General features: G+C 40.5%; 1 protein-coding gene across 1 annotated transcript in view; it reads left to right on the forward strand.

Moving 5' to 3' along the window:
* Positions 1-14,236, forward strand: part of TPD52L1 (TPD52 like 1) — a 50,798-nt gene continuing 36,562 nt past the window's right edge. Inside the window, exon 1 of the mRNA XM_084827457.1 lies at positions 1-117. Within this exon, the coding sequence (XP_084683583.1) occupies positions 99-117 (19 nt within the window). The 5' untranslated portion in view covers positions 1-98. The remainder of the gene's footprint in view (positions 118-14,236) is intronic.

The following is a 14,236-nucleotide window of genomic DNA, read 5'->3' on the forward strand; positions in this document are numbered from 1 at the left end:
GGAGCAACAGTCGCGGCGTGGAAGTGGGAGCCGCCGCGGGTGTTTCCCGGTGCGAGGCGCTGCTGAGGAAGCGGATCTCTGGGGGCCCTGGAGGGGAAATGGAAGCCAAGGCGCAAGGTTAGTTTCGGGGAGTCACACACGCTGCTTAATTTTGAATAGCGCTTCTCATTCTGTGTAAGGGGTTTGGGGCTCTCTTTTCTCTCACAGCCACGGCCCAGGGATTTCGGGGGCGTGGGGGCTCTGAGGCACACGCTTTCACCCAGAGGCTGATCCTCTCCCCGGCTTATAGCAAGTAGAGAAAGTTTTGAAGAGACCCTTATGGGAGCAGCAGTAATCATAATAAGTATATTAATAATCGAGGGAATGATGGCGGCTTGTTTCTGTGGGATGCAGTCTGCATTTCTTTCCTGTGTATCCTTGGAGTTAAAAAGGTAAACAACCCCCCCCCCTTTTCCCCCTAAAGGTAAGTGCTTTGAGCTGTAGGGCCATAACATATCGCTCAGCTGTGATTATGTGAAAGCAATCGGAGGTATTTGCTGAGAAGAACTAAACACCCCTTCGTGGTTAGCTCTGTTCCTGTTCCTTAACAAATTGCCCAGTTTGAATCTTGGAGGCCTTCAGTAGCAAAGCTTCCTCACCCCTAAGCCTCCAAGAAACAGCACAATTCAGTGTGTGTTTATTCGGAAGTAAGCCCTACTGTATTCAGTGGGGTGTACTCCCGTGTACGTGTGCATAGGACATCTGTGTGGCAGTCAGGTGCATGAGTAAATCCCTCTGTGTTCAGTGGGTTTTATTCCCATGTAAACAAGCATAGAGTTGTAATGTTGAACTACTACTACCCGTTGCTTTCTTGTTAAGATCCAAGCAGAACCACCCTGAGCCAATAATGGTTCTCTGTCATACTGTCCTCTTCCTCTCCCACCTGGTAATGTATTCTTAAAATGTCCGATTTTGTACATGCCAAACAGAAAAAAATTCCTTTAGAAAAATTTGCATTTTTCTCTAGTATTGTATTCTTTCTTTCTCTCTCTCGCTGTCTCACTCAGAGATGTGAGCGATGGGTTTACCTGTCGTTTGCAGAACAAAAGTTCATTTGTTGACTTTGTGTATGGAATGTAGGGGAAGCCATAAAATGTTGTTCAATAAAGGCTCTTGGGGACTTTCGGAATGGAATAGCTTTCAAAATACTTTCTGAGGTTTTATTCCACTAATGATCATCTGTTTGGTATAGAGACCATCTTTCTATGTGAATTATCTCCCTAGGGCTTTTCTTGGATTGCTGTGTAACAGGCTAAGCAGTATAGAGCAAACTGTTATAATACCTCTTAAAATCTACTGCTCCCTGAACCTTATCCCTGCTTTACTGCTTTATTTTTTGCTTTATTGACCAATACTTTTCTCCATTTGCTATTTCTGTTTATACACCACATTTATTACAGATTTCATGCCTTTCAGCTGTAGATTCGCAAGCATTAAAATGCCTGTTATTAGTGGAGGAATATCTAGCTAAATCAGAGCTTTTCCATGCAGCATTTGCCTCTTAATGACCTCTTCACAGTGGAAACCATAATCCTGTTCTTGTGACTGTCAGTCACATACATGCTCCTGGGTTTATGAGCCTAGCAAATCATTGAGGAATGCTCTTCATGTTGCACTTTTTAAGTGAAAAGGAGTGTTCTTCCATATTATTACTGGATCTAAACATGTTACAAGGTAGAAATGGTTTGCTGATATATCTACCTAAGAGAAAGGCACAGTTCTAGAAATACATGTCTAGGGTATGAAACTAGGAATTTTCTGAAAGAAAAGTCTAATTCAATAGACTCTTAGAACCCCGCTCTTGCTTAAAAATGTAAGCTGATAACTAGCTCCGAGACCATGGTAATGATCTTCAGACTGATTAGTATTCACTAATTATTGTTTTTTCTTAATTGAATTTAACTTGGCACCACTTCACAGATGAATGCTACACATACTTAGCTAGGAGTAAGTCCTATTGTGCTCATTTGGGCTTTGTTCCAAGTAAATATACATAGGATTGGGCTATAAAACTGAACACAGTATATAGATCTGCTCAGATGGTGCCTGGTACTTTATGCCATTGTTGCTCAAACAGTTGCAGAAACTTATTTCAGCATGTGCACACTATAGAGCCATTGGGAGCTACAAGCCCCAGTTACGTGCATGCACACACATTTTAGCGGGCATAGTCTCACTCTTAGCGTGTTCTTACGTGTATTTACTCAGAAATAAGTCCCATTATGTTTAATGGGACTTACTCTTGCTTAAGTATACATAGAATTGCCACCGCAGTGTACACTCTTACACTCTAATGTGTGAAGTGTTATGAAAGGTGGAATTCAAATATATTAAATGTGATAGTTGGCAACAACTTAAGGGTAAATGCCACAAAATAATAATTGCATGCACCAGTTCAGGCTCTGTAGCCAGCACTCCTTTTGGCTGAAGAAAACCAAGTCCTCCAAGAGCCATTTCCTGATGTGTCCTGCCCACTGGCAGCTTCCTGTAAAACCTTTCCTCTCCAAATATTCTGTCAGATTAGTGCATACATGCTGTCATAACTTGTTCTCATAGGACTGATTCTATGATATGAGGCTGTGGATGCATTGATGATTCACCACACATTTTATTTGCGGTTCTACTCTGTGTGTGGTATTTAATTATTAATTGTGGGTCTAAATGGTCATTAAAGGCCAGAGCGCACTCAGTTCTCCACTTATAGAGAGCTGGAAAATGACTTAGCAGTTAAACCTTATTTTGAGGAATTACCCAGAATACATGCCTATGTTGTTAACATGTTTTCTATACATTGTGATTTATTATGTAAGGCCCATAACAAGGTGTTTAATGTTACATTGTGTCTTTTGTTATAAAAAGGTTGTGGGAGAGGAAAACATTATTATACTGTTTGGCACCCACTGAGGGAACAAACATTTTCAAGTAACAGGCATTCTCCTTAAACCTTTTGTACAGTGTTGTGAAGAAGCTGATTAACAAAATGAAAGGATTTTGAACTGCAGTTCTTGATTTGTCTAATTATTCTAACTCTGATTGCAGCATAATGGGGGTTTTCATTCTTACCTTCCCATTTTGTAAATGATATTTGTTAATAATGTATGGAATTAAGTTATTTCAACACAAAAATGGTTAACTTCATCCCAAAAGACAACTGAAAATATTATGACCTGATGGGGCTCCAGCATCTAATCTGAATTAATTTGTTTTTCAGTTTCACCCATATACCATGTCCAAGCTGATAGGCCTGATACACTTGCCAGACTAGATATGATGCAGGATATCAGTGAATAGGATCTCCCATAGTTTTTAAAGTATTGGTTTTTAAAGTATTTTAAAGAGGGGAGCAATTCCGGTCAGGATCATGGTACTGGGGGCATTAAATCGCCCCCTCCCCCTGCACACTATATTCCTGATTAAAATCCATGCTCAGCTGCTATTTGCTTGGCAGGACAAAACATACAGAGATGTGATAACCATTGAAATGATTTCTCAGATAAGATCTGGAATTATAAGGAAGGTGGGTTTCATGTCTCCTCGTGTCAATCTGTTAACCTTTTCTTTAAAGCCTCATAAGCACTAACAAAATGTTTCCTTTAAGGTGAAAGTTGGACTTCTCAGGAGTCTGATAATTAAGAGTGGATAGGTTACATTTAGCTCCTCCTATCCCGGAACTGTCTTTTATTAGCAGCCATTCTATCCAGCTGCAACAGAGGAAGGGGTGAGAAAATGAGGCCCCTTCCATCAGCTTGGTTGGGCCAACTGCCATTTTGGCTCCTCTCTCCTAGAACTATCTCCATCTGTGTCCATTCCATCTAGCCGCCTCTGAGCATCCCCCACCCCCTCCCCCTGTTAGCCTAGCTAGGAATAACTGCTCCTCCTCTCCCAGTACTGTCTCCTTCAGTGGCCATTCCATCTGGTCATTAAACATTTATGTAACTTTATGAAGAATTAGTGATTGCTTTTCTGTTTCCTCCATCTCTTTTTTCTTTTGTAACTTGTCTATTAGATTGTAAGCCTGCAATTAGTGTTTTTGAATTGTCCTACAGTGCCTAGAAAAAAGAACTGAAGAATTCAATTTTCTTGTTGTGCCCTAGCACTCTGTAAGTTTCCATTTTGCAAGGCTAAAGCTGTATGTGGTAAACCACCTGCGTGTGTGTTAACTCCTGATGTCTCTAGCCCCAAGGTCAACACAGGGCCCAGTTAACTGGGCTTAGTGATCTCAGCTGGGTTCCTGTGGGAACTCTCCTCCCACCCCACCCCAGGGCCTGGGAAAATTGTTCCAGCCAGCCGGTGATTGGCTAAGCTTAGAGTTGGCAGGGCTTGAGCACCCTTGTCTTTGTCTTTGTTTTGCCTTTGCTTTGGACTCCCAAGTATTTCTGTCCGGGCCCTGTCCTGTTTGAAGACCTGCGCCTAGGTATGTATAGACAGGTTTGAGTAGCTTTGTTATTTTTTCCTTGAAGTATTGTTTCCAAATGTACTGTGGTTCTTGTCTGCCTTTTGTTTCCCTTTCCCCTTCATAAATAAACTTACTACCTCCTATAGCTGGTTGTTCATGTGGTTCATTCTAAATTGTGTCAGTACTGAATCCAGTCTTCCTCTTGGTTGCTGCTTCTCTTTAAGGTTCCAGGCCTGAGCCTTAGAAATAAAGGGAGCTAGTTCAGCCCCTATTTCGTAAGACTTGGGTGTTTCCTGTACATAAGAACATAAGAAGAGCCATGCTGGATTAGACCATGGGTCCATCTAGTCCAGCATTCTGTTCACACAGTGGCCAGCCAGCTGTCGACTAGGAACCCATAAGCAGGGCATGAGCACAACAGCACTGGTGTACATAGGCTCACTGCCTCTGGCTGTAGCACATAGCCATCAAGACTAGTAGCCACTGATAGCCTTTTCCTCCAGGAATTTGTCCATCCCCCTTTTAGATAGATAGATAAATACTTTATTGCTTAAAGCCATAGGCCACCACAGTGTACATTTAAAAAGAAGAAAAAACCAGTACAGAACAGTCACATACTTGTATATACATAAATTCACACATCCAACAGAATCATCCCCACCAGGCTTTTTGGGCTTTGGCACGTATTTTCCTTGCTGCCAAGGCAGATTTTGCTACCTGGACAGTGGTAAAAGCATCAGTGCCAGAAAGACGAACACATATCTGCTCGAAGGGCGGTCTATTTGAGAGGCACTGGAGAATGCTTGCATTTTCGGTCAGACAGCTGACTGCGGCTGTCTAGCTGCCGGATGGCAGAGCGAGTGAGGAGGCTCCCATACGACACATTGAATGTGTCGTACAGGCATTTCCACCCTCCCTGGCCTGGAACGCCCTCCAGAAATGCCCCATTTTGGCGTCTCTGCACTCCTCTTGCAAAGTGGAGGGAGGCTGGTTCTCCAGGAACTGACCTTGGAGCACGGGCTGTGAGGTCAGTTCCCGGAAAACCAGATATCCTATGCCTGTCTAACCGCTGACTAGTGGCCATAGGATTGCTCCCTCCACTGCCCTTTTTTGCACTTTCTCCAGCTCCACAATATCTTTTTTTTTAGGTGTGGTGACCAGAACTGTACACAGTATTCCAAGTGTGGTCACACCATAGATTTGTATAGGGACAGTATGATATTGGCAGTTTTATTCTCAGTTCCTTTTCTAATTATGCCTAACATGGAGTTTGCCCTTTTTTTATACAGCCACACACTGGGTTGACATCTTCATTGAGTTGTCCACCACAACCCCAAAATCTCTTTCTTGGTCGACCAGCGCTAGCTCAGATCCCATCAGGCTGTACTTGAAGTTGGGATTTTTTGCCCTGATGTAAGGTCTGGGAGTCCTTGGCTCAGACAGAGGTGGATGTAAGGGGTGGTGGCAGCCTACTTTGCTGGTTTGATCTTTAGCCCAAGCAACCTTTTGGCCCTGCCTCACTGTGGGGAGTTAGGGCAACGTCCTTCCTCCTGTCACAATGTGGATGATGTACCTTGAGATCACAGCATAACTTTTTGTTCTGTTGTAATCTGAACCTTGTCATATTCTATTTTTAATTAATAAACATTAAGAAAGATTCTTGTTTCTCTAATACAGTGTTTTTATTGTCTCATAGCCAAAATACTGTTAGAGGATTCCTGTCAGATTTCTGTAGTAGGGCTATCAGTGTGGATTGTCCTGAGGCAAATGAGTGTTGATATTCCATGATGTTTCACTGATATGTGTCCATGAAAGCTTAGAAGGCTAGGAAATGGTCAGAAGAGATTACTCTTCTGGATTCTACCCCCCAGCCCTGGGGAGGAGGCAAAGGATTTGTGTGAAAGGATCAAGAGATTACAGTTTGCGTGAAACTGAGAGACAGGGACTCAGAGAGGTGTGTTTAGACTCTGTAAACATATTAGGATGTTGGCTGTCTTCCTTGAGGTTTGATATGGGAACAGTGGGTTTTGGCTGTCAGCTGGAGTGTTTAAGCTGTGTTTTCACCTATGTTCAACCTATATATTTGTAAATAAATACAAATATTGCAAAATAACAATAAGTGACCTCCCTCCAAAGGAAACCAAACTTGGATAATTGTTGTGCCCCTGGAATTTCCACCATTCAGAGAGGTAGTGTTGCGTAACAATATATTTCTTTCTGCAATTCTTCATACAGTTTCCTCTTTCGTGGAAGGACTTGCTCATGTTAAACTTCTCTTAATGTAGCTCCTATTCTGGGTAATTTTATACCTGATTGGCAGAGGGGTATAAATATTTGTATAATCAGAAATTCAGTCAAATTTGAATCCTTATCACTGGAGTCTCCAGTACGCTGCCTTTGGACACCTCTCCTGGCAACCACCATGATCTTTGCCCCTCATTTTTTATTAAGATTTTTTTAATTAAAAAAATGTGTAACAGGGTCTGTCGTGCTGCAGAGTGAAGTTTTTTCCTCCAGCAACATCTTTATTTGGGTTCAAAAGAGTGTTGTTGTTTTTGTTTTGGCACTCAGACCCCACTTCTACCTTTTAGGTAAGAGCTGTTCCCCCAGCAGGGTTAAGGGCGTCATTGTGATAATTTTATTGGCCCTACAGGGGATCTAAAGAGCCTCTTGTTGAGAGTGAAAGAGGAGAGTGCAAAAGCTGGCTTGAAACTCAACATTAAAAAAACGAAGATCATGGCATCTGGCCCCATAACTTCCTGGCATATGGAAGGGGAAGAAATGGAAGCAGTGACAGATTTTATTTTCTTGGGCTCCAAGATCACCGCAGACGGTGACTGAAGCCATGAAATTAAAAGACGCTTGCTCCTTGGGAGGAAAGCTATGGCAAACCTAGACAGCATAGTAAGAAGCAGAGACATCACCTTGCCGACAAAGGTCCATCTAATCAAAGCTATGGTTTTCCCAGTAGTAACGTATGGCTGTGAGAGCTGGACTATGAGGAAGGCTGAGCGCTGAAGAATTGATGCTTTCAAACTGTGGTGCTGGAGAAGACTCTTACGAGTCCCCTGGACTGCAAGGAGGTCAAACCAGTCAATCCTAAAGGAAATCAACCCTGAGTGCTCATTGGAAGGACAGATACTGAAGCTGAAGCTGAAATATTTTCGCCACTTAATGCGAAGAGAAAACTCTCTGGAAAAGACCCTGATGCTGGGAAAGACTGAAGGCAAAAGGAGAAGGGGACGACAGAGGATGAGATGGCTAGATAGCATCACTGATGCAATGAATATGGACTTGAGCACGCTCCGGAAGAGAGCGCAGGACAGGAAGGCCTGGCGTGCTATGGTCCATGGGGACACGAAGAGTCGGACACATCTGAACGACTGAACAACAACAACTCTAGAAGTAAACTCAGGATATCCACAGCTAAGAGGAAACAAGAAATGTATTCATAACACACACATACTGGAACCTGCTTACCAACTCTGTAAAAAACAGAAAACAAAGGCTGATGACAGAGGTGGGCAATCTCCACCTGTTGGATTTATCAGGACAGTCTTTAATGCTTTGCTCCAGAAATGAGAAGAAAAGCAACCAGCCATATAGATTGCCTTGCCCACTAAAAGAAAAAAATACGATTTTCAAGTTAAGACGAAGTGGGTCCAACAGTGCAAATAAAACCTTACTACTTGTTAAATAAGGTTCCCAAAGAGTGTAAAATATAAGCAACATCACAACAAATACAAGAAAAGAAACAGTTGAAACCATAAGGTTTTGTCTAGGGCTGTGCACCGCTTCGGTCTGAATTCCCAAGTGGATCGGGGTGATTTGAACAGCTTCATTCCGAATCTGAAGCAGGTCCAGGGCAGTCCTAAGTGGGTTGGAGAGATGTGAAGCGCTTTGGATTGCTTTGGACAATTCTGAAGCCCAGACAGCCTGTCTGAGCAAATATAACAACTTGCTAGAGAAGGGAGGGGGAGAGGAGGAGTTGGGTGGGGGAAACTGAGCCTTGGAAATTGACATCTCTAGGTGCTAATAGGGCTGAACTTTTAACCCAGCAGTTGTTTCCTTGCTTTGTACTGCCTGTTATTTAGTTTCCCCCCTCCTCAATTATTATTCCTTCCTTTCCCATTTTTCAACTATATTAAAAACCAAAGAATACCAAAAAAACAAAACAAAACACCTTTTCTCTTCTGTTAGGCTTTAGTGTTATTACTCTAGAAGTGAGAGGAGAAGCAGCCAAACACAGACTATCTATCTGAAAAAGTGTGGATTTTGACAGTGAGTTCAATGTTCCTGACTAAATTCCTTCCTTCCTCTTAAGAGCTAACTCCATTTACTTTAGCATAGTTAAAAACTCCAGGCCTAATGATCCACTGTTGAGAATGAAACCTCTGTATCCTTAATGCCTTGGATCACAATAAAATTGTATTGCAATGAACCAATATTTTCAGAAGAGTTATGTAATGTTCCCCAATTTGCACATCACTCTAGCATTTAAACAAAGCAATGGCAATTTTCTTTTAAATATCTGTTGACTTCAAATATTAGTTTAACAGCAGGAAAGAAGTATAATAACTCTATGCATTGACTATAAAAAATGGAACTGTGTAATTAGCTTCAGCACACATTGCTAAAGGGTGGCATTTCAACCCAAATGTTTAAAGGAATGTAAGAGCTACTAATAATTGAACAGCTGTTTGGAAATTACAGGAGTTCTCTGCTTCCTCCCAAACTTTCTTTGTTATTTCTATGTTGTTACTTTCTAATATGTTCGTTGTGCCATTTAAGTTGTCATAAGATCTGAATTAATTAGGTGCACAAAGTGTTGACAAAGAGAGAAAGTTGTATATGTGATGGAGAAAAATGTAAATGTAAATCTGGCAGCAAGGGAGAAACATGTTAGCTGGGTCAGCATGTGCTGTTCTTTGCAGAGAATTTGAACTTGACATTTTGCATCATGTCTACAATATTTGAGCTCTATGAATCTTCACCATGCATCCGGAATCTCTCATTGCATTTTTGAAATATATATATGAAATATTTATTACAAAACCTTATTTGTGTTCATGACTTTCTTTTCAGTAATGATTATAGGCCCCAGCTAAAGTGCCTTATAGGCCCCAGTTAAGATCACTGTACAAGCTTATTTATGAATACATGCATGCCACACACAAGGAAGAAGTTGCTACCACAACTGCTTAATTGGCGAAACTCTGGACAGGCCTGTCTTCAGTTATGTGAGTTAAACAATGAAGTGAATTGAAAGCCAATGTGGTGGTTGGATGTGGGAATCCTAGGGTTAAATCCATGCTCGGCTATGTTGATGCTCACTGTGTGGCCTTGGACAAATCACTTTCTTTTAGCCTAATCTGTCTCACGTGGTAGTTCTGAGGATAAAAATGAGATCTATACAATCTTGAATATCTTAGAGAAGGTCAGGATACAAACATGATTGTAACAGACTAGATTTGACAGTGTACATTTTACTGGATTGTAACCTAAATAGGTAACAGGTGATGAACTCAAAGATTACTGGAGCTCCTCGCAAACTGCTTCTTTTCTGTAATCATGAGGTCCACAATCCACCAATCAGTGTTTCCACACAAATGTGAGTTCTTTTCCAAGGAGCTGGGCACGTACCCTTATTGGTACTTTGAAGGCTGATGTACTGAAATTTATTTTCTACTTGGGTAACTACAAATCTGCCCACTGCAAATGTAGGATCAATATAGTGCCCACAAAGGCATCTCAAGGAAAGAATCAATTCCATACTTTTAACCTGCTCATTTTCCGATATGCGTGACTGAGTGGGACTAGGATGATCCTTGTTACATCTCTTCTTCATCCTCATTTACCTTTCCCAAATAGTCCTGACAAAAAGGCCTATATGTAATGGCATGAGTAAAGAGATTCTTCAGAATGGAACCAAAGTAAGTACAAGCCTGTAACTATTGGGATTTGGGATAATGGAACATGGCAGCACATACCTGTACTTGGCACATTGTTTGTGAGTCTGTGTTCCAAAAGTAGACAGGGTCTGGTGGCTTTTCAGAGCTATGAAGGGAAAACATTGGGTACCATTTTTTCTGACATATTGTTGCAGTGACAGGAAAACTCTGCTGCCCTGCTCTGATATATTTAAAAAGATTGAAGCCCTCTCCTTTTAGAATATGCTTACCCTGTTTCATTGTCCCTAACGCTAGAGGACCATTAATAGAGCAGCTCTGAGGGAACAGTACTATAACTGTACTGATGCCCTATTATGGAATGGGAGGGGGACTTAGTCACCGAGATAACCCTTCCAGTCACCTGACACAACCATGCTCGCTTTAAGAGTAATGCTATAACAGTACTGATGATCTGCTGGGATGGGCCAAGGACTACTGGTTTAATTCAGATGTCACCTTCTGCCCCCTAATAGTTCTGTCTCTAGAAGAAATCCTATCATAGGACTGATGCCTGGGAGGTGGGGGATTAAACTTGGTCCAGGCACCCTCTTTCACCCCATAACAGATCAATGCTATGGCAGCTGCTTCCCCTAGAAGAATCAACATTGTCGCAGAGTTGGAGGATCCAGGATACTGACAGTAGCAATCTCTTAAATAGAACAGGGAGTGTCTCAAGTGTCTTCGGTATGTTAGTATTTCATTGCTTTTTTCATTTTTGTTCAAGTTTGATGGCAACTACCTAGGTATCAAAAAAAGGGTGGGGGAGAGTCTGGTGGGAACCCTACTGAAAATCAATGTTGTTTAAACTGATAAACAATTTATACCAAATTCTCTTGTTACTTGCATGTCCTTGTTGTACAAAAAGATATAAATGCAATACAATGACAGAAGCACTGGAAAAATCTCGAGCACCCAAGTGATCACTTGCATACATATTTGATGCTGGCATGAAGGTATCTAAAACAGGTTGTCAACCCTAGATACCAGAAATATTTCCTAATATGTAGGAAATGAATGTAGTATTTTCTGTTAAGCATCACCTGCAGTTTGCCACCCATACATATTGCATTTTCTACTGGAATCTAATTATCATGAAATAATTACTTGCATAAAAAGCTATACAGGCATAATGTCAGGCATTTACTGGCATAGTATTTTCTAGTCTGTTGCTCATAAAATGAATGAAACTTAGAAAGGTTTGCATTCTTGACATTTTGACTTGGTAGATTTATTATGGGCCTCCTGCTCAAAAGTTTGATTAAAAGGGCTAGCTTGGTATAAAGCTGCAGAGAAGCATGTGTGTGTTTTATGTATTAGATTGGAGGGTGAATAATCAATATTATGGATATAATTACTATCTGGAGATATTAGGGAAAATGAGAGTTCTTCATTCTTAAGATATTGAAGGCTAAAACATATCTCCACGTTTTGAGAATACTATGAATGAGCTGATTTGGAGATGATTCAAAATTAAGTCCTAAGATAAATTCTGGGAGTAATCAAGAGTATGTCTTCAGTATTGTTACAAGCTGAAACTGGAATATTGCTAGTTGGCATGAGAGCCAAACTCTATATACTTAACTCTTTAAATTACTATCTGTGAACGAGAGAGTTACCAAAAATATGTTTTGAGGACTCTTTTTTTCCCCTCAATTCTGAAATAGAGCAGTACTGTCCCAGCAAACAGTACAGTTGTTTCAAATAAATGGTTTATCTTAAGCCTGTCCTTCAAGTTCAAATGTAACAGCTGCTAAATTGGAGCTCAGGTTTAGTATGACAGATGATGTTCTTATTAAATACTGATGTACCGATCTGACTCTTGTGATTGGCTCCTTAGTTCCAGATAAAAGTTAATCACAGATATGAGAAGTATTACTAGAATGTACTAAATAAATAAGAAGAGCCTTTAGCTTTCTTAGGCATGAACCAATGCCATATGCAGTTTTGGAGAGCTGATATAGGAATGTTCCTTACGCTTAGAGATATTTGTGAGGATGAAATAGCTGATGATACCCATCTCTTGTATTGCTCCACATTTATAAGGAGCCAATATCTAAATATCTGGGACAGGTTTTTTGTTGGGCTCTATCACTGGCAAGCAGAAAAAGTAGCTATATTTACTTTCATAGTGGCAAAACTGCAGCAATCTTACATGGAAACTCATATAGTAGATTGCTACAGGGATACCTGAGAATCTTATGTGTTATGACTGTATTTTATTGACATCTTAGTCCTCCTGATATATAAGTTGATGATATACTGTCCTTATGATGTTTTTATTTCCGTTAAGACCGAAGGTCAAGGCATTAAATATACAAGCAGATGGCAGGATTTGGGCTGCTCGCTTGCATGTTGCTTAGCAGCATGTTTTTTGAAGATGAAGAATATGAGTATAGAACAAATGGAATGTTCTGTTTTTCAGAGATCTATCTAAATAGAATATTATCTCTCTTGGAAAGTTGTAAATGGAAATTCAGAGCATTGTAACAGAGCTAAGGAGCTAGGTATAGCATAAAAGTATATTTTTGTACAAAAGAAACAAAATATGGGCATAAAGTTGCTCCTGGACACCAAGCATGACAGGCTGGGTGCTGATGTTCTGTTGCACTTAAAAGCTCCTAGAGCCAAGTACTCCGTGCTGCTGGCACTAGATGTATTCCTGTACGGTAAGCCATGACTTAGCAGTGGCTCTGGATACTCCTGGCTGTATTATAATCCAGACCACTAGCGGACCCTACGGACATGCTGAGGAGAGTCAGGTAAGTCGGTGGGAAGCTTGTGTTTAGGGGCCACGCCAGTGGAAGTAGTGTGTCCTTTTAAAAAGCCAACAGGACTGTTTAGAACAACCTTAAAGTTGGTTCCTGCTTTATTTGCACTTCTGAACTTGTTTATTGAATAAAGATACAGATGCTGTCATGGAGATGAGATTTGGCTAGCTCTGTGTACCCCAAAATCATCTTTGGTCTACTCCAAACATACTGCAGTTCAACTCTGATTTTAATTTAAAAAAAAACTAGGAATAGACATCGGTCTCATTAATTCAGATAAGTCTAGAAGCCAGTTCAGGCCACAGTCCAACACTAACAGTGCAACCTCATGCATTTAAGCCCCTCTGTATTCAATAGGGCTTACTCCCAGCTATATGTGCATAAGATTGTTCTGCAAGAATAACATGCCAGACTCTGTATTGGCTTTCAGTTTCAGTGTTTGGAAGTATAATTTCCTAAAGTTTAGGTAGATGCAACTTAATTTCTATTTTCCCTGTCCAGCAAACTTCAAATGGCAAGTGGTTTTTCATGCTGTGATTTCTTTTCAATATAAAAAGAAAGAATAAGTAAGAACAGGCCTCGTATTTCTAGCCTATTTTGTTTTATTTCTTCAATTTTACAGGCAAGCATTTAACATTGGCTTAGCTTCTGTAAACCTAAAAGCAGCAAGTAATACAGAAGTAATGAGTCTGAATTTATTTATCTATTCATACTGAAAACTAATTTGGAAAGGGTGAAATGCCACACTTCACAATTTTATGCCTGAGTATATATCACCCAAAAGTGTCCTGGGATGTTTTTATTAAATTATAAATATTAGCACTAAATGTATTATTTAACAAATTGCATAATTTTATTTCAGATATACTGCTTTTTTAGATTTAAGATCTGAGCAGAAACTAGCTTCTTGACTCGTATTTTAATTTTATTTGAACTTTAACTCTTTATTTGTAAATTACCCCAGCCTCAGAATTTCTAGAATATATTTTGCAAGTATAGAAGAGACACGGTTTTCTATCTCATTGGCTCACAGTCTAAACCAGTAGCAGGCAATGTGGTGCTTTCCAGATATTTTGGACTAC

This window comes from Heloderma suspectum, chromosome 1, assembly GCF_057233095.1.
Source record: "Heloderma suspectum isolate Gila_16-S chromosome 1, 16-S_ref, whole genome shotgun sequence".
NCBI classification, from domain to species: Eukaryota; Metazoa; Chordata; class Lepidosauria; order Squamata; family Helodermatidae; genus Heloderma; species Heloderma suspectum.